Source organism: Urocitellus parryii, chromosome 2 (assembly GCF_045843805.1).
Source record: "Urocitellus parryii isolate mUroPar1 chromosome 2, mUroPar1.hap1, whole genome shotgun sequence".
Taxonomy (NCBI): Eukaryota; Metazoa; Chordata; class Mammalia; order Rodentia; family Sciuridae; genus Urocitellus; species Urocitellus parryii.
In genome coordinates this window covers 216,457,338-216,476,561 of record NC_135532.1, presented here as the reverse complement: position 1 = coordinate 216,476,561, position 19,224 = coordinate 216,457,338, and the positions used below count along the sequence as shown (strand labels likewise).

Sequence of the window (19,224 nt, the reverse complement as noted above, 5' to 3'; positions counted from 1 at the left end):
GAGATATGGCTCAGTGGTTAAGATCTCTGAATTCAATCCCTGGTACCAAAATAATTAATAAGAAGAAGAAATTAAATTAAAAAAACTACAAAAGAAAGGCAACTAGCAAAATCAATGAAGATAGGGGAACTGTACTGGTATGGAAAAATCTGAAAAAAAATAATAACAATTCCAGAACATAGAAACTATACTCCAAATCAAGGAAATGAACATTCCATTTATCACAATTTTTTCTCTTTGGTGATGGGGATTGCTTTTTCACTGAGTTATATTCCAAGTTCTTTCATTTAAAAAAAAAAATTGAGACAGGGTGTCCCTAAGTTGCTGACGCTGAACAGAACTTGAATCCTCCAGCCTTAGCCTCCTGAGTCACTAGGATTCCGGGTGTGTACTACTGCGCCCAACCATTTTTTATAAAATTATAAAGTTTATCCATTTTTAAAATATTAAAAGAAGTATAAATGAAAAGATATATTGATTGGCAATTTAAATTCTGAGAAAGGCTAAACTAATGTTTAAAAGTATATTCAAAATGCTACTTTTAAATCTGAAGTCAACCTTTCACTAAATAGTGTGTCCCCATGACTCTAACTGGCAGTCAATGTATCTGAAATGCTCTAAGAGGCTGAGAAAGGAGTGTGTGTTGGGGAGAAAGGGAGGGAAGAGCAATAGGAAAAGGCATCAGGAACCTCCCAGAAGGCCTGGTAAATAACTTCAATTACCAAAAAGAAAAAAGTGACTTCAGTTTTCCTGAAAAATCTGAATTTCCCACCAATGTTTGTTATATTCACAAAGTAGTATCCTATTATTTTAATTGCATATCATTCTGAAGGATAAAGTTGTTGAGGGGTATGAGTAAACAGAAGAATGAAAGAAAACAGAAGAAAATATCTTTTCTAATAATTGAGTCTGCTTTTCTTCCCTTCCCAGATAATCTTTTACTACACATTTTTTTTGTTTTACTACAAAAAAAATGTTTACTTGTTTTTTGTTAAGAAAAAAAAAAAAAAACCCTCTAACTAAAAAACTCAAATCAAGCAACCAACCACACAGTCTACCAGTAAGCACAGAATCTAATATACAACACCTGTTAACTATTTTGAAGCTGGGGAATTTTCGGTTATTTGATTATATTCGAGGAATCTGTATAAAGTTCCCATAATAACAAGTAATGAGAGGATTTTACTACTTCTATTCAGAAGTCTTTTCAGAAGAAACATATAGGCAAAAATAAAATGTTATCTTAAACAAAAGATAGCAAACCATAGAACAGCCAAACATTATTCTACCAATTACAGGAGAGTAATGCTGTTATTTCTCTTCCTGTCTCTCCTTCTCCTCTTCCTGGATCTTTTTCTTTCCATCACTGTTTCTCTTCACATGCATCCCCCAACCCCTGACTTCTCATTCTGTTTTTCAGTTCTTTCTCCAGCTCTTTTCTTTTCTCCCTTGGTTGCTAAACATTTTCCCTTTCACTGCCTTCAGAATGAATGGGCCTGTCATGAAAGCAAGTGTCTAAACCAAGAGCAGGAAAGTCTTAGTTATGCAAACAACCTCATGTAGCATAACTGGTGTTCTCATTTCATCACTTCAGTTCTTAGGAACAATTTTCAGTACCGGTATCTTTTTTTTTTTTTTTTTTTTTTTTTTGTGGTATAGAACTGGTATCATTATGAACAGAATTTATAGTTCTAACAGCCCCTGTGTCTAACTTAAGAAGCCAGGATTTCCTAAGTGTATTAAAAAATATGATTCTTAATTAGTCCTAAATACTCAAATTTCACTAAGAAATAAAATACTATGTCTTTCTGGAATAATACACTGTCCATAATACTGTCTCCCACATCATGGAAAAACACACAAAGACACAAACAGCAACTGAATGATCTTTCAAAATTTTGTAGTTGCAAATGAAACAATCTCGAATGCTTATTGTAAAGACAAGACTAGTATACAGTACCTTTTCCAGCTGGTATTCAGAGCTTATACCATCACAAACACAACTTATCAAGAGGAAAGATTCAATCACACTCCATGGTGAATAATTATTAATTATTATTAACTGTTACAAAGAATGCTTAGTACTTCATAGTAAATGCTATCTTAGACACTGGGCACTCATCTGTGGAGGGGAAACTGAAGCACAGAGCTGGAGATGGTTCATCATTCTTAGTCTGAGAAAGATGTGCATTGCCTGAGTAGGGCATGGAGACCTTTAGAAAGAAGTCTAAGTGGATGACGCAGCCCAGGAGAACTGCCAGGCACTGCCACATTGCCTCCTCCATTGCCACTGACTGGAAGAAAGAAACGCGCCAGTGTAAATGGCCATTCACATTGGGACTTGTCCAGTACACAGTGACTAGACAAGGACCAACAAGGACTCAACTTTCAACATGAAACACAAAACCTTGACTCTGTGGGTGTTAGATTCTCTTAAAAGGCACATAATGGAGACTTGCAAACTGTAAGATACACTTTATGCTGCTGCTTGGTATTATTCTTACAGTATTAAGACATGGAACACTAGGATTTACAGTAATGATGAAAACTACCACAGTAACTACTATCACTTGCAAAGGCAAGGTGAAGACAAAAGCTAAAAAGCCCCTATGTGTAGTATGACTTGACACTTGTTAGAACCATGATTTTATACCTCTAGGAAAGCACCATAAATAAGAAAAACAATTATAAGAAAGTTTATTACATGCATTTTAGACATATAGCTTCTCCAAAAGAAATTGAGTTTTTATTTTCCTATAAACTGAGGTATAAAGAGAAAGTCATAAATAATCAACAATTACCCCCTCCTTGGAGTACTGGGGATTAAACTCTTTATGAGTTATAGTTTTTTTTTTTTTTTTAAAACAAAGTCACTGTGAATAAAGTCAGAACCATATATTCAGTTTGTAGAATTTTTTTGTTTGTTTTTGAGTACTAGGGATTGAACTCTGGGGCACTTAACCCCTGAGCCACACTCCCAACCCTATTTTTTATATTTTATTTAGAGACAGGGTCTAACTGAATTGCATAGTGCCTCACCGTTGCTGAGGCTGGCTTTGATCTTCCTGCCTCATCCTCCCCAACCGCTGGGATTACAGGCATGTACCACCACTCCCAGCGACAATTTTAAATAGGTTTCTGGAACACAAATTTGAGATGACTGATTTCTTAACACAGAATATTTGTTGCAACAGAATACATTTTGGGGGTAGGTACTGGGGATTGAACCCAGGGATGCTTAACCACTGAGCCACAACACAGCCCTTTTTATTGTGAGACAGGGTTTCACTAACTTGCTTAGGCCCTTGCTAAGTTGCTGAGGCTGGCTTTGAACTCAAAATCCTCCTGCCTCAGCCTCCTGAGCCACTAGGATTATAGGCATGTGGCACTTCACACAGCAGAATACATTTAAAAGCAGAAATTTATGGTAAAAAAATTTGATCCACTGAATTAAAACTACTTTAGGAAGTACTAATTCATGCTAGTACTAGTTCATGCACTAACAAAATGAATTATTTCTGGCTTGGTATTTTAGATGATAACCAAAAAGCTAAAATATATAGTGCATATCAGAGATAGCAAATATACAAAAGATGCTAATTGAGGAATTTCTAGCACAAGAGTTTCAGTATCTTGGGTGCTATAATTTATTCTCCTCTTCCATTTCCCCCCGCTTTTCAGACTTATTTAAAAAATAAAAAGCCAAGTTGATTTGCTATGGTAAGATTCTTGTTTCCTTCCTTAGTATTTCTTGATTTATGGTGATAAGTTAGATGCATATTTAAAAGATCAGAAAGAAACAAAAGGGCCCAAAATTTGAGATCATATGGTGAATCTCTAGTAAATCACAACAGTGGAATAAGTATGCTTCATATTTTCACTATTGGTTCCTATATGAAACAAAGAACTGTTAATCTGACTCCAACAGTAAACATTTCCTTTTTATTTTTTTTAATATTTATTTTTCGATAGTAGTTGGACACAATACCTTTATTTTATTTATTTATTTATATGTTGTGCTGAGGATCGAACCCAGGCAGGGCCTCGCACGTGCTAGGCGAGCGTTCTAACACTGAGCCACAATCCCAGCCCCAACATTTCCTTTTTTAAATAAAGACTTGAGAATTTCTATCCTTGCTTATCAGATCTTGTATAGGGAAGGTGGAAGTGTAATGCTTCCTGAATTGAAGAAAATAGAAGAAATCCTCAAACAAAAAAATGAGTGTGAACTAGACATTCTGGAGGAAAGGACTAAATCAGATCATATATATATATATATATATATATATGGCAGAATAATAAAATATACTTAGTTTCATAAACTTTCATTAGAGAAACTAAATACTAAATATACTTCTCAATCTGTCTTATACTTCAGAATTAGGGATAAATAAGGGTACAAATGTTCCCCATATAATTTTATACCTAAGAAGCTGGACATGACTTTGTGCATGAAAGCAGTTGTGTGTGTGTGTGTGTGTGTATGTGTGTGTATTGGGGAGGGGAGTATTGGTTCCTCAATTGTGAAGCCAACAATTTCAAGTAGGTTTAGTGTCCTGGTCAACTAATTAAAATGCTTTGTATTAGCCTGCATCGAATGAATTACATTTTCTTCTTCCATGTGAACAGTCTTTATGAATATGAAATACAACTGCCAAGAGCCAATTTCTTTTCTATACTCTCTAGCTGGTTTCCTTTTAGGAAAAAAAGGTTTAAAATACAGCAGATCTACACCATCAGGCTAACTGCAGGAAATTAATTTCTCTCTGGGCAAGGCAGAAATAAAGTTCTGCATCATTTAGTGCTCTGTAAGGACTGCTATATCAAGAGAGATATCCAACAAATCCCAGAAGTCAGGCTACTAGCTCTTCCTGCTCTATCTCATCATATAAAAATTATAGCTGCTAATGAATACATGCTCTAAGGTTAGAAAAAATGCTTCACATTTTCCAGTGTGATTATAACAAAGAAAAGTAGGCAAGAAGACCCCTGATAAACTAAATGTTAATTCAGTCTCTGAGTGGTCACAATCAAATTATAAATCTTTTCTTTGATTTAATTGCTTCTGTTTTAGTTTCAGAGGAATTCTAAAAATAATAACCATAAGACAACATATCACATTCAGTAAGTTTTCTAAATGAGTGTTAGTGGCAAAACAATATAGTTATATTGGCTTGTGACTTTTTTACTCACTAGATTAAATTTAAATAGAAAATTAACTTAATCATTAAACTAAATTAATAATAGAACAACAAAATAAAAATTTAAAAGACAGAAAGAAATGTTCTTATTTAAAAACAAGGATATTGAAAAAGGGCCAGTAGGGGAGAAAAAATAAAGTCAGTCTTTGTAGAACTGCATAAGAAAAGCTCTGATACTGAAGGCAGCATTAGTTAATTAAATAGTAATTAGTCGTCAGGCATGGTGGTGTACACCTGTAATCCCAGCAAATTGGAGGCTGAGACAGGAAGATCATAGGTTCAAGGTCAGCCTCAGCAACTTAGCGAGACTCTGTCTCAAAAAAAAAGAAAAAAGAGGGGGAAAAAAAAAAGCCGGGCCTGTAGTTCAATTGTAAAGCACCTCTTCTCCTTGGGTTCAATCCCAGTACAAAAAAAAAAAAGAAAAAATACCACCACCACCACCACTACTACTAATTCATCATAAGAATGACTTACACCACATTTTAAGGGAGTTTTCTTTAGCAAGGATAAGAGCGATTCAATTACCAAAGTTATTTAATCCATACATCTTCTAAGCATTAATCAAAGTCTCCTCTTAGAGTATCACTTCCTAATATCCGAATCTTGCTTTGGGAATCAAAATTCTAGAAAAGAAATCTATATTAAGGCAAAAATCTTAATTAATGAGTTCAAAAGATAGCTGATTACTTCACAGATTGTATTCCAAGAGATTATTAAAAAACACTATAAAATTGCAACTGAGGATGTGGCTCAGTGGCTAAGCACCCCTGGGTTCAATCCAAGGCACAAAAAAAAAAAAAAAAAGAAAAGAAAAAGAAAAAGAAAGAAAGAAAAGAAAGTGGGGCTGGGATTGCAGCTCAGTGATAGAGTGCTTGCCTAGCATGTGTGAGGTCCTGGGTTCAATCCCTAGAACCCATATGAGGATTTTGATTGTACTTAGAGATGGAGAACTTACAGCTGCAGTTTCAATACTTATATGCCACACTTAAATCACATACATACAAATATAAAATATAGATAATATATAAACTGGCACAACATAAGCATAAAAGCAAAGTGAAGAAAAATACTAGGTTGGCTAAATATTTTTCCTAAAAAAAAAATTGTGCTGTTTCTATGAACAGCACATTCTGGGAATTGTACAACTTAGCAAAGTTCATTACCTCATGCTCCAAAAAATAGCACAAACACCTCAAATTTAGATGTCTACACAATCTGGTCTAATCCCTCAATCCAGAGGTAAACTAAAAATCTCAAATATGCTTTATAATTTTTTTAATTTTTAAATTTTTTTGGTTTAGAGATAAAGAATAGGAATTTTACTTCCTAGTTTCAAAAGCTAAAATGGCCAGAAACAAGTTTATAAAGAATTTTAAGTTAGAAAAAGAAAAACAAATATTTTGAAAGAAAAAAAAAGTATCACATCCAATTTCTAAAAGAACATAGCAGATAAAAACTCTAATAGCCTACTTAAATTTAAAATAACATATAATAATTATTTAAAAGAAATGAGCTTGTTGGACAAGCTTCCTGGGGGCTGACCCAGGAAGATTGCAAGTTCAAAGCCCCCCTCAGCAATAATTTAGTGAGGCCCTAAGCAACTTAGCTAGACTGTCTCAAAATAAAAAACAAAAAGGGCTGAGGATGTAGCTCAGTGGTAGAGTGCTTGCCTAGCATATGTGAGGTCCTGGGTTCAATCCCTAGAACCACATAAAAATAAATAAACAAAATAAAGGTATTATGTTCATCTATAACTAAAAATACTAAAGAAAAAGAAAAAAAAAAACAAAGAAGAGAAAATGAGCTGTTTCCATTCTGGATTTCTTGTAAGAGTTAATATTCTTAGGATGATAAAGTTGTGAGGTTAAATTGAAAGCAATCAGAAAGAACCTGTGATCTTTACTATTTTATGTTCCCTTAAAACCTGGGCATTTTTCTAAGTATTCCTGTGCAAATGTGACAAAAACATACACCACTTCTGCCACAAAAGAAAAGCAATTAGTGCACTAAACAATAAAAATTTAGAATGTAAGGGAACAAAATGACTAATTATTTAAGCCCAATCTTAAAGGCAAGAAGTGGCAGAAAAGTTCTCAGTTTTAAGAGGAAAAACAATCCCTCTGAGCAGTATGCAAAGAGCACAAGAAAGAGGAAGCTTTGAAGGCCTGGTTTCTGAAATTCCACTTGATATGGCTATGAACAGGCAAAAAGATGAAAATGTATACAAAATAATTCAGGTTAAAAACAGACATAATGCTGGGGCCACTCACTGATCCAGAATTTATAAATGCCAAATTCATTTTTATATCTCAAGGAAGAAAAATGCAATTTAGATGGTATAATGCTCATCCATAAATGTGAAGGCTTTCACCAAGGTTGAAACGCCAGTTCAATACATTTTTCTGCCTGGGATTCCACATCAACTAATCAGCTGGACAGTTAGGAAAATGAAAGGGTAAGACATACATGTAGGCACACAGAGAACAGTTACCTTCAGCTGGTTATTGAAAATATCAATCTCCTGCAGTTTTGACCTAGTTTCTTTCTCCACCTCATCCAGTTGGTCTCGTAGCTGCTGGCGAGCTAGTTCTTTTGCTTCTAAGGCTCTTTTCAGTGTAAGAAGTGAATCTCCTATTTTAGAAAAACAGTGAGAGACAGGAAAAACTTTAATTGGCAGTGAGGGAAATGTTTTTTAACGTTTTCATGTCACTTAAGAAAATTCTTGCTGTTTGTAAAAAAGGAAAAGGTTGTGGCTGGGGTGCAGCCCAGCAGTAGAGCCCATAGAGCTGTGCTTGGCACCCATGAGGTGAGGCCCTAGGTTTAATCCCCAGCATATTTAAAATGAAAGAGGGAGAAAAGGAGGGAGAAGGAGAGAGAAAGGAATTAAAGGAGAGGGAGGGAAAAAGCCAACTTTAGGGCTGGGGATGTGGCTCAAGCGGTACCGCGCTCGTCTGGCATGCATGAGGCACTGGGTTCAATTCTCGGCACATACAAACAAAGATGTTGTGTCCACCAAATACTAAGAAATAAATATTAAAATTCTCTCTCTCTCCCTCTCTCTGTCTCTCATTCTCTCTTTAAAAAAAAAAAAGCCAACTTTAAAATTCTGGGGCTGGGGTTGCGGCTCAGTGGCAGAGCTCCTGCCTAACATGTGTGAGGCACTGGCCTCGATATAAATATATATAAATTTTTAAAAATAAAGGTACATCCACAACTAAAAAATATTAAAATAAATAAATAAATAAAATACCTACTGTGCAAACTGTTCTGCTGAACTTGTTTTAATTGGTCGTTAAGTATCTGTTTTTCTGGAATAAGTCTTCCAAGCATTTGCTGAGATTCCTAGGGGAGGAGGAGAAAAACAACCGTGAATGACAGGGAACACTCCCATGTCCACACGCAGAATTAGTGCTTAAGTCAGTTTTCTTGACCCTCAGAGATACTCCTGAATGGCTTGAATAGCAGAGAGGTTAGTCAGCTCTTCCCAAGTCCTTTATGGTGAACCACATTTAACTGCTAGTCAGGGTGACTCTTGCTTTCTTGTCAAGGAATAAACTGTTTGCCAAGTGCTTTTCACTAAAATAAAGTTAAGACAGTTATAGCTTCCTTGGTATTGCTTACATTCTTGTTGTCTCACTGGACATTTATAAGCTTTTAGAGACAGCACTTCAAAAACACTGTGCACACAGAAAACAGAAGTGAGGATCTCTCAATTGCATGGAGATCAAGTATAAATACCGTGGCCCAACTGCTTGTAAACTAATTTGGAAGAAATTACTCTGTTATTATAATCTGAGCTTTAATACTTAATAGGGCAAAATTTAGGTTTATGATATACCTGAAGTTGGGAACAAAACAGATTTTTAACCACTAGAATCTTAACTGCTTTAAATGTGCATGTTTTTCTGTCACAAAGAATGGAACTTTAAACAGGTACATAAAAGTCTTGAACCACCTATATTTTAACTTACACAATGATAAAAACTAAAACCATACTGTACAAATGCTATTTGGAATTTTTTGTGGGTAACATGCCAAGCACAGTATTTGCTTAAGTTCAGCTGTAAGTATCCTCTGTAGTTTCTACACATTTCAGTAAAATGGTAGGCTTTTCAGATATAAGAGGCCATGGCCACACCTGTGAAACAACTAGGAGGCTGAGGCAGGAGGATCCCAAGTTTGAGGCTAGCCTCAGCAACCAAGTGAAACCCTGTCTCAAAAATGGGGAAAAAAACAAACAAACAAACAAACGTGGGAATGTAGCTTAGCAGTACTGTGTCCCTGGGTTCAATCCCCAGTATCAAAAACAACACAACATGAAACAAAACAGCAGATATATAGGGAATATTTGACTTTTATTTTTACCTTTATGAAAAGTGAACTCTAAGTATTGACTTTTGGCTTGAAAATATAAAAGTGCCATAATTAAAAATGATCAGGGCTGGGGATGTGGCTCAAGTGGTAGCGTGCTCGCCTAGCATGCATGAGGCACTGGGTTCAATTCTCGGCACCAAGTAAGAATAAAATAAAGATATTGTGTCCACCTAAAACTAAAAATAAATATTTAAAAGATTGTTTTTCAGAGCCAGCACATGAGTTCAAGACTTCCCTAGAAACAGCAAGACCATGTCTCAAAAATCATCAGAGGCCAAGAACTTCTCTTTTGGAACATCTACCTTTAGATACAGACTAGCCTATGTGGAAAAAAACCTTCATATACTATTGGCCCATATGGCAGAGAGGTCAGCTCAACAGAGGATTTAGAAGCCTCCTTTTCTATAAATAACCCCCAACACACACACACACACACACACACACACACACACACACGAAAAACTTCATAGAACAGAATACATAAATCAGTCATTTTCTCAAAAAAAGCAAAACCAACTGAGTTTTCCCTTTTATTCTCCTTCCTATTTCCCAATCCCAAAGTTTCTTTTCTGAACTAAAACAAAGAAATATCAAGACAAAACCTAACTCAGATCACTGAGATTGTTTTACTTATATAAACATTACTTTAAGGTGTATAACTTAAGTTTATAAAGTAGGTCAAACCAATATTAAGGGATACCCAACTCATTTGCAAAGTTAAGTATCTGCTAATCCATGAAAGGAAAGTGAACCAATATCTCCTTGCCTGCTATGTCCCTTTATTTCTTCTAATTAGGTATTATTTTCCCATTCACTACTTTAAGAATCCTGACTTTTATTTATTATCAATAACTGAATATTCTAAACATCAGTCATAAATAATAAGTGTGTTTGTTCACACAACATTCTGTGATAAATTGATACTGAAACTAAACACAAGACCTTTAACTCTAAATTTTCTAGGGGACTATCTTATGAAACTTTTCATCAATAGTTAATGAAAGACATACAAACAGAGTTAATTAGCATTTAGAAGGTAACCAATATCTTTCATGAATTTAAATGAAAAGATTCTTAATAAACAAGAGCAAGTTGAATATTCTAAAAGGGGTAATATACTATGGCCAAGTGTGGTGTACCCCAGCAATGGAGGTTGGTTTTACATTCAAATTGCAATCAACATAAATCTTCATCTAAACAAAGTAGAAGAGAAAAAAACACCACACAATCATCTCCATAGATGCCCCAAACAAAAACAAACATGGCCGTTGAAGGGCATCTATAGAAAACCTAGTTACCCTTCCTTATTTGTGACAGAGTTTTCCTTCTAAGACCCAGAATAATGTTCTTAGCACTTCTCTTCAACATAGTTCTGGATGTCCTGGTCAACTAAGTAAGGCAAAAAAAAAAAAATCACATTTAAATTTATGAAGGATATTGAGGATGTTGGTTTACGGTTTTCTTGTAATATCCTTGTCTGGTTTTGGTATCAGGGTAATGCTGAGCTCAGAAAATGTTAGAGAATATTCCTTCCTCTTCTATTTTAAAATGTTTATGTTGAAATGGTACCTCTTCTTTAATTTTTGGTGACTTTTATCAGTGAGGCCTTCTAGGTCTAGGGTTTTCTTTGTGGTAGGATATGTAACAGTAAATTTATTTAATAGATATATAAGTATTCGGGTTTTTTGTTTCTTCTTGACTCTATTTTGATAATTTGTATATTTCAGTGAATTTATTTTATCAAAATTATTAGACTTATTTACATAGTTGTTTATAGATATAAAAGGCATACAGTTTAGAAAATGAAAAATAAAGCTGTCTTTTTTCAAGAATGGCAAGTTTATATAGCTAAAAACCCCTAAAGAATCTACAAAACATTCTTTTAGAAATAAGATACAGGAAGCCAGGAACAGTGGTGCATACCTGTAATTGCAGCAACTCATGAGACTGAAGCAGGAGAATAACAAGTTCAAAGCCAGCAGATTAATTAGTGAGGCACTTAGTAACTCAGTGAGACCCTGTCTCTAAATAAAATATAGAAAAGGTCTAGGGATGTGGCTCAGTGGTTGAGTGCTCCTGGGCTCAATCCCCAGGTACCAAAAAAAAAAAAAAAAAAAAAAGAAAGAAAGAAAGAAAGAAAGAAATAAGACACTGGAGCTGGGGATATAGCTCAGTAATTGAGCACTTGCTTGCCTAGCATATGTGCAATCCTGGGTTCCATCTCCAGCACCGCAAAAAAGAAAAACAAACCCTGAGAAATTAGCTAAACAATAACACAGAAAAGAAAAACAAAACAAAACAATAACACAGAAAAATAACTATAAAAAATAAATTCTATTTTTATATACTGACATCATATGGTTGGAAACTGAAGTAAAAAATAGGCAATATACAATTGCATTGACCACAGAATACTTAAGGAAAACTTTTAAAAACACATATATAAAACTACAAAAATATGCTGAAAGAAATTTACAACCACCTAAATAAATTGAGAGATAATCTATAAAACTCAATATTGTTAAATGTCAAATCTTCCTGAAATGATCAATAAATTCAAAGGAATTGCAACAATGTTCTACAAAATTTTTTTTAGCTCTATGTACTTTTGAAGGAAAAAACAAATAAACAAAACTGACATGCTAATTTTGTAATTTTTATGGAAATGACTTAGAAAAGCCAATAACAGGGTACTCAAACTACTTGATTTCAAAAAACCAGAATAAGGCTATAGTTATCCATGGAGTAAGGTGATGGTGAAAGGATAGATACAGATTAAAGGAAGAGTTCAGAACAGACCTTTTACAAATATATGCAACTGCTTTTCCACAAGCTACCATGGAAATTTAATGGGAAAGGCAAGTGTTTTCAATAAATGGCACTGGGTATATACGGAGAAAAATGAACATCAACTTCTAACTTAGGACCATATGCAAAAACCAATGTGAAATGGATTATAGACCTAAATATGTAAAACTATAAAACTTTTGAAGGAAAACATAGAAGAAAATGTTGCAGCCATGGGGCAAAGATTTCTTAGAACACAAAAAGCATGATAATACAAATAAATTAACAAACTAAACCTTATCAAAATTTAAAACTTCTGTCCTTTAAAAAAATAGTATTATGAAAATGAGAAGCAAACCAAAAGTTGGGAGAAAATATCTGCAGATCATGTACCTGACAAATGACTTGTTGACAAGAATTTATATAGAAGTCTTAAAATTCAATAGTAAGGAAAACAACTCAACCAAAAACGGACAGGCAAGTTCAGATAGTTTGAAGATACACATATGATACCATGCAACATGTAAAACGATGGCCAACATCATCAGTCTTCATGGAAATGCATATAAAAGAAAAAATGAAATATATTTGCTGCATACAGAAAAGTCAAACTTTAAAATAATGACAACACCAAGTATTGGTAAGGATGAGAAACAACTGTATCACTCACAGATTGCTGATTAGAATGTGAAGAGGTACAAATAATTTCTACCATTGACAGTTTTGTGGTAGGGGGGGGTTTAAAGATAAGACTTATATGGCACAATTACACTCCAAAAAATTTGCCTTGGAGAAATAAGTTATAATTCCACAAAAATACTATACATAAATATTCATTGTAGTTTTAGTTATGAAAATCCCCAATTGGAAAGAACCCAGATATTAATCAACAGGTTAAGGGATTAGTAAATATTACTCAGTGATAAAATGAAACAATGTACTTATTCACTCAACAACATTGAAAAATCAATCTTGAAATCATCATGCTGAGAAAAAGAAGTGAAAGAGTCACTGTGGTCAAATATGATGATCTGCAGGTAATATCTGCATGAATTTGACGTCCCTGTAGTTCAATGCTTGATACCAAACTAGGTGAGATAACAGTTCTATCATACCAGGTGAGATAATAGATGAGAGGTAAATGAAGGCAAAATTGCCACTAGCACACTATCAAGTCTCAAGTCTTACCCTACACATCTTTCTTACATCCCACTAAAATCTTAATTGCACCTATTTACTAGTCCTGTATGGTCTGGCCTCCACCTGGCATCCCAGAAGCCTGCTACAGCCTCAGGTCACTGGTGGCACTGCTGTATCCCTACCTAAAACTTGTTCTGCCATAGTTTAGTCCATTACAGACTTCAAATCTGTGTAAATGTCACCTTCACAAAAGGCCTACTCTGACTACCTTAGTTTAAATCATAATACTGCTAACCACCAGGACTCTCTACTGCCTTCCCTACTACTGTCCTTGGCACTTTTCATTTTCTCATAGATACAAACTTTATAGTTCTGTTAGTATGTGTCCCTCTTGCACACAGAGGGTAAGGTCCATTCAGCTCACTCTCGGTCTCATTTCCGTTGCTCAACACTATAGCCTCAGTACCTAAAAGACAGCCCAGCACCTAACAGTGTGTAGCAAACACTTGTTGAGTTTGTTTACTTGACAGCTGACTTTTAAGAAAAGGACCCCACCTACTTCACCTTTTTTCCCCATAAATCTAGTATATGGTAGATGCTGTTTGTTGAATGAATAAATAAATAAAATGAATCAGAGGCAAGCATGTAAGCCTAAAATCTTTTGTGATACATTGTTTTCTCACCTGTAACTGTTGCTGCAAATGGGTGATTTCGGCAATTCTCAACTCTCTAGATTTGTTTGTACTCTCAATTTCTTGCCTTTGGGTGGTTAATCGACATCTGATATCTTGAAGTTTTCCTTCTAATTGATGCTTTTTATCATTCTTTAACAAATGAAAGATAAAAGGAATTATTACCATTTTTAATGGTTCAATGGTAGTATATATCCAAAGCATGATCAAATATCACTCACTAGAGCTTCTAATTCAAATTCCAAAGTCTTTTTCTTTGCTTTCAATACAACTATATCCTCTTGTTCTTTATTTCTTTGATTTAAAAGTTCTTGCCTTCGGTTCCGTTCCCATTCAAGTTGTCGTTGTCTCTCAAGTTCCCGTTTCGCAGCCTGTCAAAGTCAAAGGTTTATTAATTTTTCAGTTCTTATGCTCTAACATGTCTCTTAACAAAAGTATCATGTAGTAAGTCTTTCCTTTTAAGGATGAAATATAGACATTACAAGAAATCATATCATAAAGCAATAAAAATTTTTATAAAAATCAGTGCTCCTTCTAAGGAAAAAAAGGGAATATTCAGAACTAATTATATTTACATAAGATGAGAACCAAGAGGATCATTTCACATTGGAATCTCATTCTTCATGCCTTCCAGAATGCATGACATGCTAAATAAAAGTGCTCCTTTTTATTTACAGACTCACAAACAGGAAGGAAAATTTCTTTAGTAAAATCAAGTTTAAACCTAAACAATTCTAAATCTAAATCAATCTTAAATCTAAGAACTAAAACAAACAAAACTTGTTTTTTGTTTTCCCAACAAAAGAGAAATTATTATTTACAGTTAAGCTTTCCTTATCCAGAATGCTGGGACCACAAGTGTTTCTGGTCTCAGCAGTTTTCAGTTTTGGAATATTTGTATAGATTTTGCTGTTGGTAGTGTGACTGCCTCTTACTCAGCAAGCTCCCAATCACACAACAAAGTCCCGGAGGCCAAGTGGCACATCTAGTCATCACTGAAACTCCAGGGGCTAGCAATGCATAGCAATAGTAAATTTGTCTACTAAACAATTCTGAATAAATACTTTAAAAAAGGAAGGTGGTATGCCTTTCCATTGTCCATTCTGGTAACTGAAACCTTGTTGGGGTGGAGAGTGGAATGCATGGTTGGCCTGTGCAATGCATTGGCTTCAATCTCCAATACCAAATAGATAAATATCTAAAATTTGTTAGCATCTGTGTGTATCTGCTTGAACAAAAGGCAGCTATGGCTACATACTGTCTAGAGCAATCAGCAGGAGATGAAACCAAAGTATTTTTTTTTAATAAAGAAAAATTCCTGGGGCTGGGGATGTGGCTCAAGCGGTAGCGCGCTCGCCTGGCATGCGTGCGGCCCGGGTTCGATCCTCAGCACCACATACCGACAAAGGTGTTGTGTCCGCCGAGAACTAAAAAATAAATATTAAAAATTCTCTCTCTCTCTCTCTTTAAAAAAAAAAGAAAGAAAGAAAGAAAAATTCCTCATCTTTATATTTCATTCATGTGAAAAGAATCATAGCTTTGCTTCTGTAGTAATATAGTAAAATTGTGAAGTTGAATAAGAGATTGACTTGGTCCTTTTCTATATCTGACACCATAGAATATATGAAGATTTCCCAGACATATTTTTAGGGGGGCGGGGGAACAGTCTCAAAACCATATAATGGCTTTGATAACATCAAGTGGTTTAAAATTATACAACCTCCACCCATGCCACCACATAAATCTTTACATTTTTATATAAATGTGTAAATACAGAGAAAAGAATCTGAAAAAAACCTAACTGCTCTCTTAGTTTGTTATAAGACAGTGCAATAAAAAACTTATAGAAGAATGTTGATATTAGTATTTGTAATAGCTAAAAAAAAAAAACTCAAAGTTCATCAACTTATGAGTAGATAAATGAAACGTAGTATATCTATAAAACAGAATACTACTCAGCCATAAAAAAAGATAAAATACTGATTCATGCTAAAATATGGATGAACTTTGAAAATGCCAGGCAAAGTGAAATCTAGACACAAAAGGCCACATACTGTACAACTTCCAGAACAGGTAAGTCTAGAGAATAAGGAAGTGGTTGCAGGGGCTGGGGGCAAAGAGGAATGGGGAATTACTCCTTAGTGCAAGGGGTTTCTTTTTGGGATGATGAAAATGCTCCAGAATAGAGAGTGGTGATAGTTGTGTAACTTTTGAATACACTACAATCTCCAGATTATTAAAAGGAAAAACAACAGCCTAGTGGGGCGGTTACATGCTTGTAATCCCAGCTACTCAGGGGACTGAGGCAAGAGGATCACAAATTCAAAGTTGGCCTATCTGGACAACTTAATGAGATTCTGTCTCAAAGAAAAAACAGAAAGAGAGCTGGGTTGTGGCTCAGCAGTAGACTGCTTGCCTAGCATGTGAGAGACCCTGGGTTTGATCCTCAGCAACACATAAAAATAAATAAAATAAAGATATTGTGTCCAACTACAATTAAAAAATAAATATTAAAAAAAAAAAGGAAGAAAGAAGGGCTGGGTGTGTGGAATAGTGGTAGAACACTTACCTCGCATTTATGAGGCCCAGTGTTTAACACACACAAAAATTAAAAATTAAAAAGGAAAACAGACTGCCCTACATTAATACATCATTTGAATAATTCTACAAGAGAAAGACAAAGCTCATGTGTTAATTACAAGGTTGTCCACAGCTGCTTACCTCTCGCCTCTCAATCTCTTTCCTCCTCTCCTCCTCTCTCTGCCTTTCCAGTTCCCGTTGCTTTTCCAGTTGCTTCTCCAGCTCCAGTTGTCTTTTGCGCTCTTGCTCCTGGCGCTCCCGCTCTTTCCTCTCCTGCTCGGCCCGTTCTAGCTGAGCCAAGCGTTCTTGCTCTTTGCGCTGCTGTTCCAAGAGAGCTTGTCTGCGTTTCTCCAGTTCTAGATTGCCACGTTCAAAATTTTCCCGCTTCTTATCTTCAAATGTTACTTTAAAAGAAAGAACAGATCAATTAGGAAAAGCCATTATTTTCAAAGAAAAAATGTACTAGCATTTTGAAATCTACAGTACAAACCCAAATCCAGAACTCCCTAAGTTTCCTTACTGGGCCCTTGTAGTGAGCACTACAAACAGGAAATAGAAAGGTTAGGGAAGAGTTGCCCCTAACCTTTGTACTACCGTCCGTGCCACACACTATTTCTACAAAAATCTTTCAATAATTCTGTATTTACACCCAATTCCTCTCCTCTCCTGCTACTCTACCCTTTCCCTTCTTCATGCCCTGCTTCAGCAAGTGACCCACCATCTCTTCTGCATCATGAGTCTCTCCTTCACCTTAGCTTATAACTGCACTGTCTGTCTCCTGTTTGAACAAGGTGACTTCTCAAAGCAGGGGTAGAGAGCAAGTATTGCATGGTTCACACCGAAGAAGCTGCTCTGCCCAGATTCTTAAATGGACCACAGTCAGTAAATATTTTTTTCTAATCCATTTTTTTGTTTCCTTCTTTGACACACTTGTATAAATTTTTAATTCCATCATTTTTCTCTTTTCCTTTTTATACCTTTGTTTTCATCTATTTTATTTTATTCACTTCTAAATATTCCATCCCTTCCTGTTTCCAGCAATGTGTATTCACCTTTGTGTTGCCTCCTATACATCTCCTTGGTATCCACCCCAGACAAGGGAAACTCTCGAGGCTGGCAAAGTGGCTAGGTGGTAGAGTTCTAGCCTAGCATGAGATCACATTTGTTGATTTCAGAGGTGGCACTATCTTCTTTACTCGGCCACCTTAAAACTTCAAGTCCCTTCACTCAGGGAATGAGTAAATGATCCTTACAAAGGAATCTCTGCTAAGTGAAAGAAGGCAGGTACAAAAGGTCAAATATTATATGATTCCAGTTATATGAACTACCCACCATTGTTAAATCCAAAGAAACTGAAAGCAGACTGGTGGCTGTCCGGGGCTGGGGTGAATGAGAATGGAGAGTGAGTAAATAGGGTATTTTCTTTCGGAAGAAGAGAAGGGAGGTGTTTGCACAAACTGAGAGTAATAATAAATACCATTATTATAGAATAAATGTACAGCCTCTAACACACACCCAAATTCATGTTACAGCCTTAACTACACCAATGTGATGGTATTTGGAAACATCTTTGGGGGTAATTAGGGTTAGATTAGATCATAGGGGTGGGGCCCCATGATGAGATTAGTGACCTTATAAAAAGAGAAAGAAAAAGAAGATCACTCCCCCACACCCATGCATACACCAAGGAAAGGCCATAGGAAGACACAGAGAGTAAACAGCTATCTACAAGAGTGCTCTCACCAGGAACTAAACTGCCTGGGCTCTGATCTTGAACTTCTAGCCTTTAGCACACGAGAAATAAATCTCCACAGTTTTAGCTTCACACTGTATGATATTTTGGAGTGGCGGGCCAAGGTGATAAGCCACTAAATTATACAGTTTAAAATGTACAATTTGGGGGCTGTGGCTGTAGCTCAGTGGCAGAGCGCTTGCCTAGCATGTGTGTGGTAGTGGGTTTGATCCTTAGCACCATATATAAAGAAACAAAATAAAGGCATGCTGTTCATCTACAACTACAAAAAAATTTTTTAAAAAAAAGATGCTCAATTTTATAGTATGCATATTTAATCTCAATTTTAAAAACACTGAAAATCTTTATACATCTTTTTTATTCAGTGTCTGGCACTATTCCTAGTATGTAGGAGGCACATCATAAATGGTTGTGGAAAGAATCAATGCAAAAAAAAAAAAAAAAAACCTCAATGTCACATCCTGTTCAAAATCCAAAATGAATGCTTACTACTAATAGAAAAAGAAAATTCCAAATTCTAAGAATTCCTGTCCTTATCCCATTGAGGATTCATTTCCATTGTTTTCAAAAGTTGACATGTTCCTCACATCCACTTGTAGTGACCCTATTTATCCTCAGGTTTTCACTTAACTGTGATCTAGACCATGGGGATTTAATTCCTCATGTCCTTTTCAGTATACCACAACCAACCATAAGT

The 19,224-nt window shown here is 35.4% G+C and overlaps 1 protein-coding gene across 5 annotated transcripts in view; it reads right to left on the bottom strand.

Moving 5' to 3' along the window:
• Positions 1 to 19,224, bottom strand: part of Itsn1 (intersectin 1) — a 207,796-nt gene that overhangs the window by 88,863 nt on the left and 99,709 nt on the right. For all 5 annotated transcript variants that reach the window (XM_077795394.1, XM_026393561.2, XM_026393563.2 and 2 more), the window contains exons 12-16: positions 16,916 to 17,178; positions 14,416 to 14,565; positions 14,186 to 14,326; positions 8,456 to 8,543; positions 7,693 to 7,832 (exon numbers count right to left, since the gene is read on the bottom strand). In XM_077795394.1, the coding sequence (XP_077651520.1) occupies positions 7,693 to 7,832; positions 8,456 to 8,543; positions 14,186 to 14,326; positions 14,416 to 14,565; positions 16,916 to 17,178 (782 nt within the window). The remainder of the gene's footprint in view (positions 1 to 7,692; positions 7,833 to 8,455; positions 8,544 to 14,185; positions 14,327 to 14,415; positions 14,566 to 16,915; positions 17,179 to 19,224) is intronic.